We start from the raw sequence: 18358 nt of genomic DNA, 5'->3' as shown, positions 1-18358 counted from the left end.
GTTTATATTCAAGCGTTGGGAAAACAGGAATAATTCCAGCAAGTTCTTTTTGTCTTTTTTGAATTATTTAAGGTTTAATTTATTCAGACAACTGTTTTCAATCATTTGTATTAATTTAAATACAAATCTATACATTTTTATTAATTTAAAATGTATAATTAGTATCAATGTATTAAATTTAAAATGTATAATTTGTATACATTTATTTAATTTAAAATGTATTAATTATGAATTTATTCAAAATTTATACATTTGTATAAATGTATCCAATTTTATGAATCTTTAAAATTAATGATTAATTTTTATTTATTTAACTTATAATGTATTAAAAAAAATAATGTAATTTAAAATGTATATGTGTATTATGTATTTAATTTGAAATTTTTAATTGTTTTTTATTTAATTAATTCAAAATGTATTAGTTTTTATTAATTAATAAAAATTATTATACGGAAGTCAAGGACACATCAAAGCAATCAGCAGACGCCTCTGAAGAACTGGCAGTTGACAGTCAAAACATGTCAGGAGATCAAAGTAAATGTCCTGAAAAAAAAGTTGTTTGAATAAATGAAATCTTAGCGTATTAAAATGGGAAGAAATGATGGCCCTATTTGCATATTTAATAGAACGCTGAGGGAACTGACTACATATTTTTAAATAAAATGCTTATTAAATACCTGTCGGTTTTTAGTTTTTTTCGTTTGCTCGAGTTGCGAAATGTTCATGCTGTGTAGCAAAAATAAATTATTAACCAAGCAGGTCTGAACTCTCAACAGTTTATGTTAAAGGCTCAGATCGACTTGATTTGCAAATAACTGAAAAGATTTATCACTTTATGAGGATTTTGGTTTGATTTTAGTCTTGATTTCCTCTAAAAAAAAAAAAATCAGCTCAAGATGTTGAAGGCTCATCTACAAAAAGGTGAGGGAAATGTGTGAAACCTAAGCAAGTCCCCCAAAATATTTAGCCATTTTGTTTTTATTTCTCTTAGGTCTGAATTTCAGAAAAATAAACAAATGGAACCCATGATTTTTCTTTTTATGACACCCTCTTTTGCTTCTTGAACGCCAAAAAAAAAATGTCAAAAAAAGGCTTCAAGACAACAAAAACATTTCACCTGTAATCCGCGGATCAGAGAATGTTTGGAAGCACGTTAGAGACAGTTTTTCACTCCACCATCAAAGCTACAGGTCAGCTTTAAACAAATCTCTTTGTTTAAATAAATAATCATTAGAAAGGGTAAAATAATTACTTTTAAATGTTGAAATGTTGGGAAAAACAAGTGAAAACTGTCAAAGGCAGTTTATAAAAAATCCCACCCGGAAAATAATTTCTTTCCATTCTTTTATCTTGTTTTTTTTGTCTTCCTTTTTTTGCAAAATAAAAAAAAATGATTTGTGTTCTTTCCACATGTCCGTTTAAAAAGGTTATTTTGGACCAACGAGTCCTTTTTGGAAATCTATTTACAGCTGTACATTTTAGCGCTTACAATAGTCAACAAGAGAGTTTGCAAGTGAGATTAACGGGAGAAAAGAAATGTTTTGCGCATTGTTGACATAAAAAAAAGCCTCTTTACATGTGTGTTAAAAAGGATCATAACAAACCACATAAAAATGTAGAAAGACAGCAACTGCTAGTGCGCCTCCTGGAGATTTGTCTTTTCTTCGATCGCCTGTTTGACTATTTCTGCCAACTTCAAGCGGTCCACTTTGTCGGAGAAGGTTCGTCCTGCAGAAACAGATCAAGAATCAAAGATTACAAGATTGATTCTACTGTATGCAACCCTATCCACAAGTATTTATTAAAAAAGACGGAGCTCATATGTGGTAATTGAGAATCCTTTACAGTCTCATTGGATTAAAGCTGCTTAACCGCCACTCAAAAGTTTGTTTTTTGTCTCCACCGTAAACAAACATGTTGTTGTCAAATGGTCATAAAACTTGAACTTCGGAAAAGGTTTGCACGTTGCATTCTGGGATTTGGAATCCTATATAGCACACGTGTCAAACTCAAGGCCCGGGGGCCAAATCCGACCCTCTAGAACATTCAATTTGGCCAGGCGGAGAAATTTAAAATGACAAACTATGAATCAGGGTTAGGGGATTTTGGGGGGGGGGTCTTTCATCTCCCCCTGCTGTCTCTGGCCAGAAAACCGCACTTGCAACTTTCCTACCTCCGACCCGGTGGCAAGACGTACCGCTAAATATAATCTGAAGTGTTTTATTTTGAAAAGTAACCCGATATTTTATTGCGGAGTACGTGCTTAATTTCCTGTTTAGCTTCATTTGCTCTATGCTGATTGATGCGTCGTGCTCCGGTATCCGCCAGAAATAGAAGCCCTGCGTATATCTGGCGGAGGGCATCGGACTACCGCAGCTGGGAAGGAGCAGACGCACCGCAGCGGACCCGGTGGAAATTAACACACAGACTAAAATGGAAACCTATCAGCTCCGGTGACGCGGCGGTGACGTAACGCAGTGGAGCCGCATCCAGTGTTAGTGTCACTGTTGTATTAGGATTTTTCAGTGATCGGTTGCTACCGTCTTGGGAGAGCAAAGGTGTTCATGTAGCTGTGGGGTGGGGCAGGCGGCGGAGGGGTGCAGAGTTTTTATGACAGTGACATAACCAAAAGGGACCTTTAGGGGGAGCGCTAGGCGCAAGCTACTGAGTTCTGCTTTGAGGTTCAAATGACTCGTTTTCTCTGCCAAAAGTCTCTGTCCCACTTGAGATCAAACCAGTCCGTATTTGGCCCCTGAACTAAAATGAGTTTGACAGCCTGCTGTAGAGGAATCCAAAGACAGCGCCAAAGTGGAAAGGTTTCTTTAAGACGTGATTTCACTTAATTTATCCACCAGACAAGGAGGACAGTGATTGGCTCAATGCCATTTTTCTTTTCCTGCTTAACCAACGTCGCTCAGCTGTATTTGCGTGTTTCTATAGAAGCCAAAATAATAACATCTGCCATTGTTTTGTCAACAACTTTTAATCCAAACAACTTTTAGATGAAAAACAGGTAGTTTGATGTGGTTAAACATCTTTAGGCTCTAATAATGCTTTACTACATGTAGCACCCAGGAATGAGCAAACTTTTCTTTAATATGCCCACGTTTTACTTACAGATCATTATATTTTCAGTCTGCAAAATGTATTTCTACCATTTTTTTTAAAGTTGAAATGTGCACAGTAGACATTGTGGTGTCCTTAAAGTGCAGGTGAACGTGTACTGACCGTCCCAGCTGAGTCCCTGCAGGCCGTCTCTGAGCAGCTTACAGTCTCTGTTGAACCTCCAGGCCTCGTGCATCACCTCGTTCAGCTTCTCGTCCTCGTTCTCGCCTGGACAGACAAAGTCATTCTCCTGAGACACTTTTCCTAGCTGCCAACTTTCAAAGATAATATGAATCAAACATCAAAGCCGACGTAGACAACTTGCTCAGTGTTTGTTAGCGTAATTATTCACACATTTCTCAAAACCATGCAGTAAACCGTCTGCTGTGGTGTGTTGGAATGCAGCATGTACAGTAAATAAGGCTACACTGACCAGCTTGTGGGAGAATACACTGTGCAATGACATCTCGTAGTTTCTCCAGTGCTACATTGGAGTCCTCTCCTCCGTTTTCTGGATCATGAATGAAGAAACCGTCACTGGGCTTTGGACTGAAAAGAAGAACAAAGAGCAAAGGTCTGAATCAGTATTTCTTCATCACCCACGAACAATAAAGTACAAATAGCACTTTAAATGACGTAAATGAAGCAATGCAATACCCGAGGAGTTTTCTTTTCCTGAGGATTGGGTTATTGACAGAGTTTAGAGGCTTCAGGCTCACATTCAGATCCTGGATTCTCATGTTTGCCAGCTGCTCAGCGTGGGCCTGCTGGATACCTGCGACAACAGCCTGTGGGCACAGCACAGACAATAGGGCTGACCCCACACTTGTGCTTTCTGGATCAGTCAGTACGTGCATGTTTGAAGATGGAAATTCACATTAGGGTTACAGTAATAATGATTGAAGAAAGAAATGTAAGGGGGGCAGATACAGTGAAAAATTGCTAACTGGATGTGGTTAAAAAACAAGGCAACAAATGTTTGTGTTAGCAGTTAAACAACTTCGTTACATACAATCGGTTATGCTTTCAGAACTTTCAAAGGTAGAGAATCGACAGATATTTATCCTCTGTGCTTCAGGTTTTTGTCGTATTACATCATCAAAGCCACTTTAACATTAAAGAACTATATGTATATGTTTATAATGAGTTTACTGCTGGTACTGACCTTGTCCATCATCATCTGGGCTGAGGGCAGGACATTGTCCAGGGCCTCTGTACAGTTGAGCCATGGATGAGCCAGCACTCCTTCAATAGTCAGTCTCTCCTCAGGCTTCACTTTGAGGAGCCTGAATGAGAGAGAAACAAGAAAAGACTTTAAACAAGGATTAAAAACAGATGAGGGTTTATTTTTAATTACATGATGAAACAGCAAATGGAAAAATTCTGCTGGGACAGCAAAAAACAGGCCAGAATATTCTTATACTTCTTGTCAAAATCTCTGAATCGTTCTTTAATTAAGGGAAATTATTGAGGGAAACCAAACTTACTTGCGTACTATGTCCTTGGCCATCTCGGAGATTTGGCTCCATTCATCTTCAGGAAAGTCAAAGCTTCCAGTCATGATCTTCTTCCTCATGTCCTTTGGGATGGTGCGGCTGTGGTGCTTGGAGTAGAACGGAGGATAGCCACAAAGCATCACATAGATAATGACGCCCAAAGACCACAAATCACAGCTCTGTAGAAACAGAACCAGAGACAGTGATGAGTCGAAACAAGCACAGTGAGTGTGGACTCAAATACTAGTTTAGAAAAAAGAAGTAGAAGTCCTGCCTTATTGTAGGTGTAAGGAGTAGGTGAGGTAGGTATAATGCCAGACTTTTCTTTCTGGTGTCTTCTTTGAGCCTCAAGTACCTGAGCAGAAAGAAAAGAAAAGACTCCATCACGACTCCATCACTCCTCGTTTACGCTAATGTGTAGAGAGATTCTCCACTTTTTTTTACAAATATGACCTAAAACCTTTGAGATGTTTTTATTAGAAGATCTATGCCTCACAAAACACATTATTTTGCACATAAAATGGGACATTTTTACAGTTTAAGAGACTGTGTTCCGCCATTTTGAAATCACGTGATTGATGATGTCACACAGCCCCACTGCCTGTAAACATCTATCGTAGTGAAACATTCAGCCTGATTTAGCAGATTTTTTAGTCCAAATGAAATTTTATGCTGCTTTTAGTTGTTCTTAACAACCAGGAAAAGTTACAGATTCCAATGTAACCGGCTTTTGTTTACCAAAAGAGGATAAAAAGAGTTGTGATATGAAAAGATCTGTGACCACAGGGGGCGACAGTTCCAGTTCTACGGTTTGGTAGCAAAGAAGAAGAGCTTTTCTAAGGGGTCTTAACTTCCCCGTAATGAGCGGCTGACGCTCTAGTGCTGAGGTTCACGAGTAATCACGGACTGTTGAAGACACACAAACCCTGACAATATTAGTCCTTTAGGGTGGAAGTCCTTCAACAGTCCGATCACTCAATAACTCCAGTAATTAGAGCATCAGCTGAGCACTGTTTAAGAGGAAGTTAAGGCCCCTTAGGAGAGCTCATCTTTTCTGCTGCATTGTCTACTACCAAACCTCAGTGTTAGAACTCTCGCCCCTGTGGTTTACAGATTTTTTTGAGGTCACAACTGTTTTTATCCTCTTTCTGTAAATAAAAGGGTTACATCGACATCTTTAACTTTTCCTGATTATTTAGAGCAACAACAGCAGCACAAGTTGACATTTTGATCTAAGAAGCTGCTAAATAATCTAAAAAGCAGGCTGAATGCTTCACTCAAATAGAAAACAATGGAATGTTTAAAGGGAGTGGGGCCATGTGACTTCATCAATTAAAGGATTTCAAAATGGCAGAACACAGGCTCTAAAACACTAAAGTAGCCCCATTTTTAAAAAACAATAAAACTAGTATTGTGCAAAATAATGTGTTTGTTAGGCATAGATATTCCAATTAGTACAATTCAAATATTTTAGGCCACATTTGTAAAATCAGTGAAGGATCCCTTTAAGGCCGTTGTTTACCTGAGGTGCTACGTAATAAGGAGTGAACTGTGGGGTCATCAGGTCTCCTTGATCAATTTTGGCAAATCCAAAGTCACATAACTTCACAGGTGCATCCTGGGAAAATAATAAAAGCAGAGGATGAGGGTGGCAAGAGTTCAGGGATGTTGAAACTGCTGTAAGAAGGGGAGAATAATTTTCCCACAGTGACGCAGACGATGTTGGAGCTATAGCAAAAAAAAAAAAAAAACAGCAAAAATAATCTTGTCAGAGTCTCAACAAGAGAGACAACTTTTAAAGTCTTTAAGTCCATAAAATTACAGAGTTGTTGTTATAACACAGAAAGCTCAAAAATCCCTGGATGGTAAAAAGAAAAAAAAGCAACACACCAGAGAATTATCTTTGAAGAGCAGGTTCTCCGGCTTCAGGTCACGATGTGCAATATTAAGAGAGTGACAATGTTCCAAAGCTTGGCTGATCTGCAGAAAGACATTAAACATGAATCCTTCAAGGCTGATAAAGTCATGGAGAATGTAACCAACATACAAAACAAGCTTTACCACCAACAGTTATTGTTGCTTTTCAACATTCCGTCTCTGACCTGTTTAGTGACCTGACTGGCCATCTTTTCTGTAAAGTGCCTGTGCTGACTGATTCTGTGGAACAGCTCCCCGCCCTCCATCATCTCCATGACAATCAGAAGTCTCGCTCTGTGAAGCAGCGAATGGATGAAAACCAGGCAAAGACACGATCAGAACACACACGCACGCTGAGGTCTTTACCTGGAGCTGGACTCATGAGGAAACTGGACACTGTTGGCGTAAACCTCCAGGATTTGCACGATGTTTGGGTGGTCGGCGCACATCATGTGAAGACGCACCTGCATTTAAAAGAAAAAACAATACTGGGAAACTGATTTTCCATGATTGCGAAAAACAGGAGGAAAAAATGGAATTCACGTTCTGAGATAGATAAATCATTGACATGGAAAAAACAATCCGAGCCATTTCTTTTTTGTTCCCGTCTGTTATTTAAAATCAGATCAAACCTCACCTCACGTGCATTTATTGGCACAATATCCCATATTTTACAGGTTTTTTCACCAAAAACGGATTATTGAATATCTAGAGAGTTTGGCAAATGAAACAAATATGTCAAATTCAGAGGCTTTTTAGAGTTCTCAGCTTGCTTACAGAAAGTTATTTCTACATTTGAAGATCTGAAGACATAACTTACATTTTTTTCTGCTGATGTTATAGTTTTGAGTGCTTGTTGACATTATTGACTAAATGAAACTGCTATTTTTCTCCAATTTCAACAATTCTCAGTTAAAAAAAAAGGATACTAACCACATTTTACCTCGTGTTTGTTGTAACCAAAGCTTAGCTAGTCATTTCCTGTGGCTGAATTTCAAACCAATACGAGTGTAAAAATCTTTCAAATCCATTTAACGCTTCAGTACTGGAGAACCTGTAGTGACAATACTTTTTAAACAAGCAAAGGTTGGTTTGAGTGAACTCGTCTCGTACTTATTTATACACACAGAACAAAGCCAACAGATTGTACAAATCTAACTACAAAGGATGCAGCTCACAACTCAGATTTCTTCCAAGTAATTAGAATAAATCTAATTATGCAGCGGCAGCCAAAGCAGCAGCAATTAGCAACACGGATAGAAAAGTGTTACCTTTCCCGAGCCAAAATTAATGCAGCTCAAACTGTTGTGCACACACACATACACACATACACAACCACCCACTATAATTGCAGAGTGCACGACAGACAGGCAGCCTCTCATTAGAGAGTATAACAAATGAGCCTGATTAGCATGTTGTTGGTGTTTTTTTAATAGTGTGTAGTCAGAGTGTGCATCAGTGAGAGCTCAGAGTTGTGCAGCCTAACTTTGTGTAAGATGTTTTGAGTTCACATTAAAAAAATAAATAATTTGACCAAGATGGAGGGAAGCATAAATAGGAGACGACAATGGGAAGATATATCCATGTTGGCCCAACTTAGCCAAACATTGGCAGTAAAAGGATGGCAAAAAAAAAAAACTCTACAGACTCAGATTTTCCATTTCAAAATTTCCCAAATTCTGTTCCAGGCTTTATCCATTTCTGCATCCAATTACACTTTGTTTCCTTATCTTTCCCTGTTTAAATGAATTTACTGCTTATTAAGCCATTTTTAAAATGACTACTCCTCGTTAGAGCGGAATACAGTTTGGTATGAATGCTCTATGAATGAATATGATGAGACGCTCTGAGCCCTTTTTTTGAAATGGGGCCCATCCCCCATTTCCGGAAATTTCCAAATTTATGGCAACGTAGTCATGTGATATATTGTTTCAAAGGTAATTCAAAGTAGATTATAATTCGATTAGGGCCCCGAGGGGCCCATCCCCCTTTTTTCTGCAATTTCCATTAAAGTCGTTTTCTCATTTATTTGTGAATCAAATATTGCGACAGTTGGTGGTACTGAATCATTGACATGTACCAATATATGAATGGGGCCTAGGGATGGGCGATATTGACGAAAAAAATTATCCTGATAATTTCTGGTATTATCACGATAACGATGAAAATCACGATAAATAAAAACTATACATAAAAATAAATAAAAACATTCACAACTTAGTGTGAACAGGTTCCTTATGGAATAGCTGTATATTTGTGCATGTGGATCACTCATTGTTAATGTATGCAATTTATTTCTTTCCTCACTTGAAATTAAATTATTTCTAAAAAATAAAATGAAATAAAAAATCACATGAAAAGCACAAATAACTCCAATAGTGTTTTTACTGCTGATGAAGGATGGGAAGGATGAATAGAACATTTCACAACGCGTGGAGACGTTCTGCGGGCCCGGCCGTAGTTCATAAGAACTTGTTTAGACATTCAATCACTGATTTTCTATGAAAAACAGTGATTGAATGTGTACCGACCAATAAATTCATGATGATGTCCCACAAAATACATGCAAGAGGTTTCCGTGTCATGTCTAATGTTTCCGCATCTAAACCATTTAAAAATGTGAATTCCTTTTTTTCACGGAAAATCAGATTCCATAAGACTCTTCTCTTTACTGATGCGATTATTGCCTGAACTTCCATACAATAATAGGCAAAATGACCCAGAGAAAAAAATACTGCACAACTGAACCAGTGAATCTTTTATTCCTAAAAAGATGCTTAGATTTAAACAAAGCAAAACCTACTGTAATTAATACTCAATTAATTGTGGTTCTGTTTTAAAGCAACTAACTTGTTGGATTGTTGCAGTAAATCCAACATTGATCAGTAATTCGTGAACACATGACATGTACCCCATTAATACACATAGTTCCACACAGTGTTTAAATACCAGCCTAGTGTATGAAACTCATTTGCTGTGTAAATATCAGCCACTTTAGTTGCAATAAACATTTTTCATGTAAAACAATCCCATCTATCTGAAATGGAGGTACAACGAATGTGAAGTTGCAAACAATCTTTAGAAGTGCTTCCTCTAACCTCATTTCTTGCCTTGGGGCGATCAATAAGAATCTTGAGGGCGAGGCGTTCCTGAGTGGATTTCTTCACACAAACTCTGAGGAAGAAGAAGTAAACAATGGTCAACAAACAGCTCACGTAAAGCAGGAATAAAGCATCTAGCAGGAGAGAAGGGAAGGCGTGAGGAAAACATAAAACATAGTGTTCTAAGTTTTCACAGGGATTGGTTTAGATTTTGATGTTTAGGATCTTTGTCTGTTTGCCAGTCACTGTGTGCTTATCTGAGTTCCTGTCACACAATGTCTGTGTACAAAATATAAAGCCAGGCTTTATCATCATAACCCTTGTTTAAAGGATAAAGAAAAACGAGCTCCAGCTGAATGCTCTGAAACCAAACTTTTATATTATATACGGTGTGTATATACTGTATATATATAGTTTTAGTCAGGAAATAAAGTTAGTATGTGACAGTTTATCCTTTAAACCAAAGGCCACAAAAATGTGATTTTATCTGATCTGAGGATCACATTATCAACATTCTGCCTGCATTTAGAACAATGAACAATCTGAGAATTAATACAGGACAGAATAAAGGTTTTGTGTTTTATATTGAGTGTGATTTTTTGTATTTTAGATTTTATATTTTCCTCTATTTTTGCATGTTTGTTGTTCTTTTTGTGTGATTTTAGTCATTTTGTGTATTTTTGTTGTCTGTATATTTCTCCGTTATTTACTGTTTGTAGTCATTTTATGTGCTTATTGAGTAATTGTGTATTTGTTGTGACTTTGTTTTCCTTTTGTTGATCATTGTTGTCCTTTTGTCTATTTACTATTTGTGTACTTAAGCAGTTTTTTGCATATTTTTCTGTCATTTTGTGTATTTTTGGAGTCATCTGGTGCATTTATTCACGAGCCACATGAAATTAGGCCGAGGGCTGCATGTGGCTCATGAGCCACCAGTTGCCCATGTCACTTTTAAACTTTAACACATCAGTGATTGATGCAGATACATGATGATAAACAACTTATCTCATAGCTGTTTTGACAGGTTTAATGTACCCACATATTTTATATTCTAACATACTTTACAATCATACATATAATAATCAGGTGTAAATGACGGAACATACGCATGGTTATTCAGGTTCTTATTGACACTAGAACTTTTAAGATACTGGTGACCAGTGTTTCTAAACGCTATCATCAATGCTAGGAAAGTATGGCATCTACATTTAAACAACATTTGTCATATTTTAGTCATAAATAAAATGCAGCAATAGATAAGCCTTTATACATTGTGCATTTCCAGCCACAATGGAAGGGTTTAAAATAGGTCAGGCCATAACCATGTGTTAGAATTTAGAACGACCCAGTCAAAGTCCAGACTGAAAATCTCTGGCAAGACTTGAAATTTGCCGTTAATAGGCATTGTCCATTCAATCTGACTGAGTTGAAACTATTGTACAAAAAAGAATGGGTCCAACGTCCAGTGTGTAGATGTGCTAAGCCAGTAGAGTCGAATCCCAAAGTACCATTTTACAATCAGGCAACACATTGTGTTGGTCTAGAACAAACAAACCCAGTAGAAAGCATTTGCTTTTGTGATTGTACCGTGACAACATTTGGAAATGTTCAAGGAATACGAACACTTTTGCGACTACCACTGTAAACCCAAGTTCTTTTTGAATGGTTTCAATTATTCAGAAATTTGTTTTTCAGGAAAGTTACTTTGATCTCCTGACATGTTTCGACTATCTCCTGCCAGGCGTCTGCTGATTGCTTTGATGTTTCCTTGACTTCCGCGTAATAATTCCAACAGGTTCCTTTTGTCTCCTTTTTGAATAATATGTTATGGTTACATTTATTCAGATTGTTTTTCAGGAGATTTACTGAAGTAAATATTCTGAACAGTTGACATCAAAGTGATCAGCAGATGCCTCTGAAGAAGACTGGCAGTTGACAGTCGAAACATGTCAGGAGATCAAAATAAATTTCCTGGAAAATAGTTTTATGAAAAAATTAAACCTTAAAGTACAACTGTAAACCTTAAACAAAAGAAAGGTAATACACCCACAAAAAAACCCCAATCAATAATTATCAATGTCAATTGATATGAAAGATAGCACATCGCCCAGCCCTATTTTATACTCATAATGGTAATGGGAATAATAATTTGCATTATAATTTATTTCAGTGTTTCCGTTTTGGGCCTTGGTTTTTTTTTCAGTTTCGGTTTTCGGTTTCAGCCAAGAACTTTCATTTCGGTGCATCCCTAGTCAAAACATTTCTGTGCCAAAACAAAAAGATGATAATCTCATGTTTTTTGTCATAAGTGTGAATCACAGTATATTTGTCTAAACCAAATTCTAGGAAGAACAAATTTAAATGCCAACAGTGACGCTTGGAAACTTTAACCTGTTGGCTCTGAACTCAGATTACACGATTAAAGCAATGCCACACGAAACGTTCAGGGGTTCAGCCAAAGCTCACTTAACTGCAGAGACACTGAGACAGCCCTAATGAATCACACAGACGGGGGACATGACGACACCTGGTGTGGCATTAGACGTACACATGATAGACAATGTACGGCAGGCGGACAAAATGTAGAGAGAGAGAAAGTAGTTGGAGGAAAAAAACAGAAGATTGGATGAACGAGAGAATGAGCTGAAACGCACACAGCATGAATCATGGATTGTGTTTACAGGCAGCACTGATGATGAGTCAGTTTCTCAGTATACGAGTCACTCCAGGCTAAAACTGAACACATGAGGAAATAACAGGTTGCTCTCCTCTGATTCACACTTTTGACAGCTTTGAAATCAAAAAAGCAGAGTGAGACACACACTGATGTAACCCTGGACGTATTTAGCTAGAATCAGTGCTACAGAAAAGTACTAAAAAAAGAACATAATGGGGAATCGAAGGCAGACGATATGTAATGGATCCAATAACTCCAACAATACTACATGCTTTAGTTTGCACTCAAAAGTAACATTTTACACAACACCAACTAAAAATATGTACGCATCCACCTGACAGCTGTGGTCATAAACACACAATCCTTAACACAGAGATGGGCAACCTTTATCACAGTGGGGGCCACAAAACTGATTGTTTCTGATCCAAGGGCAATATTAACAACATTCATGTCAGAATTTAAAATGACAATCTGAGCATTAATATACTGGAAAAAACAATGGGTTTGTCTTTTTGTATGTTTTTCTTTTAATTTGCATGTGTTTTATGTTGTTTTTTTCTTCGTTTTTATGGTCATTTTGTATGTTTTTTTGTTATTTTTGTTCATTTTTAAAGTAGTCTTTTGTATATTTCTTTTGTTTCTGTATGTTTTGGAGTTAATTTGTGTATTTTTGTTGTCATTTTATATATTTTCTAATAATTTTGTAGTCCTTTTTGGAGTTTTTTCCTCGTATTTTTCTGTAATTTTGTATGTTTTTAGAATAATTTGTGTATTCAAGTTATCGTTCTGTTATGTTTGTGTGTTTTGTAGGGATTTTGATTCTTTTGGGAATAAATTTGTGTATTTTTTTGTCATTTTATACATTTATGTTGGAAGCCGCACAAAATCAGACCAAGGGCCCCAGTTGTCTATGTCTGCCTTCATACGACACCTGTGAACATTTTGTCTTTCTTCAATGACATTTAGGAGATTTTGGAGGCATTTATTTTTCCAAAATGACGTTTGGATCTAACTGAAATGTAGTTTTACATCCAATTCATATTTTTTTTTTTAAATTACAGACAATCTTGTTGAGTCACACATTATCATGTGTAAACGTGCTAGGGACACTTTAAAACAATTAGGAATACTAAAACAACGAGAAAAGGCCCTTGAATTCAAGTTGACAGCATCACAGTAAATAAAGGTTCAAATCTTATTTTTGTGAAAAGGGAAACAACTATTTTCCTCTAAGACCATATTGCCAAACATAAGATAAGATTGTATAACATAATAATAGTAGATAAAATAATTAAACACTTACCTAACAGGCCCACTGATACCAGCTCCCAACTTCTGTGTCCAGTTTATGTTGTACTCCTCCAGAATAGAAGACTCCTGTTTAAAAGCAAACCAGATATCAGATTATGTAAAAAAAACAGGCTATATAACATGTATACATTTAGCCAAGCCACATAAACTATAAACATGACTAGAGGTTAATAAATACTTGAAATACAGGAAGATTCACTCAAAGGTTTTCAAAGTAAAGCTCTTCCTGTTTTGGAATCTTCTACATTTGTTCTTATGTGTACTAGCCACAGTAAAACAGCTTATACTTAAAATAGACACCATGATTGTCCACTTTAAAGCCTTTGGCAAAAAGTCCAACACTATTAGAAGCACTTGGGGAGCTGTTGTGGAAGAGAAAGGACACAATAATGCACTTAAATCCACTTAGCTTAATTTGCAATAGCATACAACTCTGTTATGAGAGCAAAGTGGATCTAGCAGTTTCAATACAGTTCTCCTGGTCAAACAGGTTCAGTAATGTCCTCTGACCAGAAGTGTATGGACTACTTCAAGCCCACAGCATGGGACTGCAGAAAGTAAATCCAGCCAAACTATAGGTACAATAAGATTTTTATTAAGGAAAAGCCTCAATTTGCTAACTGACCCAATAAAAACTGCAAAACAATAAAAACTGTAATTAAAAGCACATGGAGAGAACCATCCAACCCACTTATTATTAAATAAAAGCACTAAAATTCAATGATTTGGTCGACCTCAAAACAACTTAACTTTTGCCCAATGCAAATCAGAATCAGTTACCAAAGGGCATTCAAAGGCTGTTTCAAACAAGGGAAAACAAACACAATTTCAGGGAAATATGTGACACAAAAACACACTACAGTGTCCATCAATCAAAGGAGTTCATCTATGGAACAGCTGCTGCAAACACATTTTTACAAACCACATTCTGAATGGATAGGAGAGAGAAATGGAAAAATGAGCTCATAGAGATGAGCAATGTGCATTTTTCTGATACACTATTTTCTTTTTAGTTTTCCAACATTGGCTTTGACTGATTAAAATAAGGGGAAAAAAAGGAAAAGCAACAATGGAGACTAGATGAGTTTTATTAACTTAATCCTGCACTGTTTTTTTTTTTTTTAGAACGTATTTTTTATTTTAAAGTAGACAACTGGTACACTTTCAAACACAATTTTCTAACTTATTACATTTTCTAAAATTCTTACAGCTGTATTCATATTGTGTTGCGATCGACAGATAGTGACAATCAGATTTTAACAAAAGCAAATACATTACTTTAACAAAGCAATGATATTCATAGTGGCAACCAGGTGAGGATAAATCAAAGAAAAAAGACAGAGAAAGGGGGGAAAAGAAAAGAAAAACAAGAACCAGAACAAGGTTTGATTATCTATGTTATAGAGTTGTCTCTCATTTTTGCCTGAGGACTTTGTATAATTTATTCATTTGATTTTCTTTCTTTTAACCTGTTCAAATACAAAAACAAGCGTGAATCAACACCATGTAGTTTTATAAATATTGTAAATGTAAAAATATATATATATATATTTTTTTTTTTTTTTTTTAAGTAAAAGCTTTAAAAATGGCCTAAATAAAACACAGCAAAGAGAAACCTCAAAATAAAGAAGCTCCCTCTGTCAATACAACCATTGCAACACAAAAGTACACTGTGTAACAGTTTATTGATGTATAACTATCATTCTAAAAAAAACCTCTACTCAACCCCTCTGGATTATGTCTGTTCTGTGGAAAACTATGGAAAATGTATTAATTTGTTGATTTTAACACTTGCACGGTGTTGACTAAAGATTATGAGCTAATCCTAATTTAAGTATAATAACCCACCCCCGGTGAAATTACCTATGAATATTAACAGTTCAGCTGGTGTGAGATCTGGCTCTCAGGTACCGTATCCAGCCCAAATGACAGAGCTGGTACTGAGGTCACTGGAGATCACATTTTACTGCTGGCAGATGCCCAGGCAGTGACACCCTGAGAGGCATAGGATAGGAATACCTCTCTAAATATTGCTGTTAATAAGCAGAGCTCGAAACTCAGGAGTGAAACTTTCCAACACAAACTTTTGGAGGTTTTTAACTATTAATAAGACACAGTTGTTCACAGGGTTAAAATATTGGGGACATCAGTAAACTTGAGTGCCTCTAAAATCTTCTGACAAGTAAAAAATAGATAATGCTAGATAGATAAATAAAAATGTGATTTAAGGTTGTTTCTGTATAAAGCTAAGGTACATTTCAGTCACTAACAAACTAATTACAAAACACACAGATACAGTCAACATGAATGATTCAGGGATGAGAGTCCAGTTGACTCAGACGTTTTTTCAAAAACGAAGGAAGTCTATAATTAGCCAGCTAACTTATCAACACCATTAGTGTTTTATACAATAATTAACTAAGGAGTTACAGCAATGATGCCATTGGGAAAATGTTTGTCAATAAATTCTGTTGTAATAATCATTTATAAGCAGGGTTAAGACAATATAGAGCAGGGGAGACCCTTCATAATCCTCACGTCAATTAAACACAATTTGTAGCCCTTATTTTTTATTATCGTGAAGATTTATTCTTTGAATGTTTAAACTTAAATATTCCTGATATTTGCAGTAGAAATGAACTCTGGAGTACCAACTAGTCTTTTAATGTATTAGCATTTAGCAATAAATACAATTTATCCACATTTATTTGAAAAATAGTGCTTTTATTTGTGATTTTAAACAAAAGCCATTGAGGCACTTCACTGATACAGCAGTGCATTATGTCCAGTATCCACATACTGTTCATGTAAAGTGTTTGTTTTAACGGTGCTTTGGTCCCCATATATAGTTACACACTTTTGCAATGATAGCACATGAAAATTAGCTGTTTTTTTTTTTTTTTAAATCATTGTTATTTTACAGACCCCCAAAGCTAGGGTTCAGACCCCAGTTTGAGAACCACTGATAGAGGAATGCGTTAGAATCACATTAGCAATTTATAAGATAAATGTTTGTCACGCTTGTTTTCATTTTCTATATTAAAAATATTTGTTAGGGTTTTTTTTGTTTTTTTTAATACTTGCTTAATATTAATTGGCAGAAGTAGTTTCCAATATATAGCTCAGTGTTTTTCCAACTTGGGGTCTGGACCCCATATAGAATTCAAATGGGGGTCACCTGAAATGTCTAGTAATTGGCAATAATAAAATAAAATAAAATAAAAACACAGGTTAAAAAAAAACTCTGATTACCTTAATAAACTTGTCTCCATTGTTATCGTCCGACATGGTGCTGTGCGCTGGACAGACCGTCCGTCAGTCAGTCCGTTATTTCAGACAGTGGTTATAGAGAACAGAGAGCCTCTGGGGGTCCGAGCCTTGTTATATTACCACCTTGTGCGGTCTAAGGCCATGGGGACCACCGGTCAGCCTCAGCCGGTGACTGGAAGCCAAGCAGCCGACCAGATCAGCCCAGCCCGGCTCAGTACCTCGGGGCCCAGCTCTCTCTTCCAGTCGTCTCAGGTTCGCTGTAGAGACCATGTAGAGGGTCAAACTCCAGCAAGATCACAAGAGATTCAGAGTCCGGTTTGGACAAGTTCGCCACGGTTGACTGAGCTCAGCTCCACACACAAAAAACACACACCGGAGGAGCCGAGTAGCGTTAGCAGTCACACCACCGCGGATACTCCATGTCACGGCCGGTGATTACTACACAACAATGCCCGTGGGTAGAGATAAAGGCCAGTCGGAGGCAGCCTATGAAGTGACACGGAGAGCACGCTGCGTTATCCCCCGGTGTATTTTAGTTTAGCCGAGCTAGCTGTGCCAGGCTAGTGTCCGAGCTGCTGTTACAGTCGTTCAGAAGCAGCCCTTTTTTTTTTATCACCCAGAGCTGACAGAATACAACTCCGTCTGGGTAAGGAAGCCGGTTAATAACGGGGTGTGCTCGTCCGGGACTGGCCGCGGACAGACTCCGTGTTTTTGGTTAATCTCACGGCTTCATGAAGTCAAAGATCCACGGAGATACGCAGGAGCAGTCCGCGCAGATTGCCTGATTAAAAATCACCACTTTGTTTAAAAATATGTAGCAGCAAATCAGTGTCGTTAATAGTGTTATAACACAAATTATTATAATGTATAGGCTTGTTAATACAAGTTTGTTTGTTTGTTTAAATGGTGTGGACTGGAGTATCGTTTAAACCACTTTCAAACAAAGGACACAAACACATTGGTCCTGATTAGGACCCTTGTTTAATTGTGGCTGTAAGGGTTAAAGGGTTCATAACAATCCTGATCATATCAGTCAGGTTGGTCAGCATTATTGTATATATTAGATCAGTGTTTCCCATTGGCACTACAAGGGGTACCTGAGAGAGTGGAAAATAAACAAATAGCATAAAAACTATTTATATTTTACAATGTTTATTTTTAGTTAAAAATAATAATAGATAGATAGATAGATAGATACTTTATTCATCTCCAAGAGAAATTCACAGTTGGAATGATGGAAATGATTAGAACATGAACTGATAGGGTTCAGACTTGGTTCCACACCAGGCAGGAGATGGTGGAAATTATAAAAACTATAGAAATAAATCTCTTCATAAGGCGCTAATTCTGTTTCATTCTGATTATTTACAATATGTGTTATAACTCATTTATTTTATCACTATGCTATATAGTTGTTGTTGTTTTTTTTTTTAATAATATTCTGAGTAAAACGTTGTATTCGGACAAAGTGGGTACTTGGA

At 36.8% G+C, this 18358-nt stretch overlaps 1 protein-coding gene across 1 annotated transcript; it reads right to left on the bottom strand.

Moving 5' to 3' along the window:
* Positions 1-455: 455 nt before the first annotated feature.
* mapkapk5 (MAPK activated protein kinase 5) lies at positions 456-17642 on the bottom strand. The gene is made up of 14 exons (XM_028458307.1): positions 16860-17642; positions 13600-13673; positions 9617-9692; positions 6885-6982; positions 6704-6812; positions 6492-6581; positions 6124-6219; positions 4876-4956; positions 4593-4780; positions 4271-4391; positions 3763-3893; positions 3539-3654; positions 3229-3333; positions 456-1728 (listed from the first exon to the last, which is right to left on the bottom strand). The coding sequence occupies exons 1-14, from the start codon at positions 16893-16895 to the stop codon at positions 1634-1636; spliced, it is 1416 nt and encodes a 471-aa protein (XP_028314108.1). The 5' UTR covers positions 16896-17642; the 3' UTR covers positions 456-1633.
* Positions 17643-18358: the final 716 nt, after the last annotated feature.

This window comes from Gouania willdenowi, chromosome 9 (genome assembly GCF_900634775.1).
Source record: "Gouania willdenowi chromosome 9, fGouWil2.1, whole genome shotgun sequence".
Taxonomy (NCBI): Eukaryota; Metazoa; Chordata; class Actinopteri; order Blenniiformes; family Gobiesocidae; genus Gouania; species Gouania willdenowi.
Note: the sequence above shows the minus strand (reverse complement) of the source record. Positions and strands in the feature narration are given on the sequence as shown.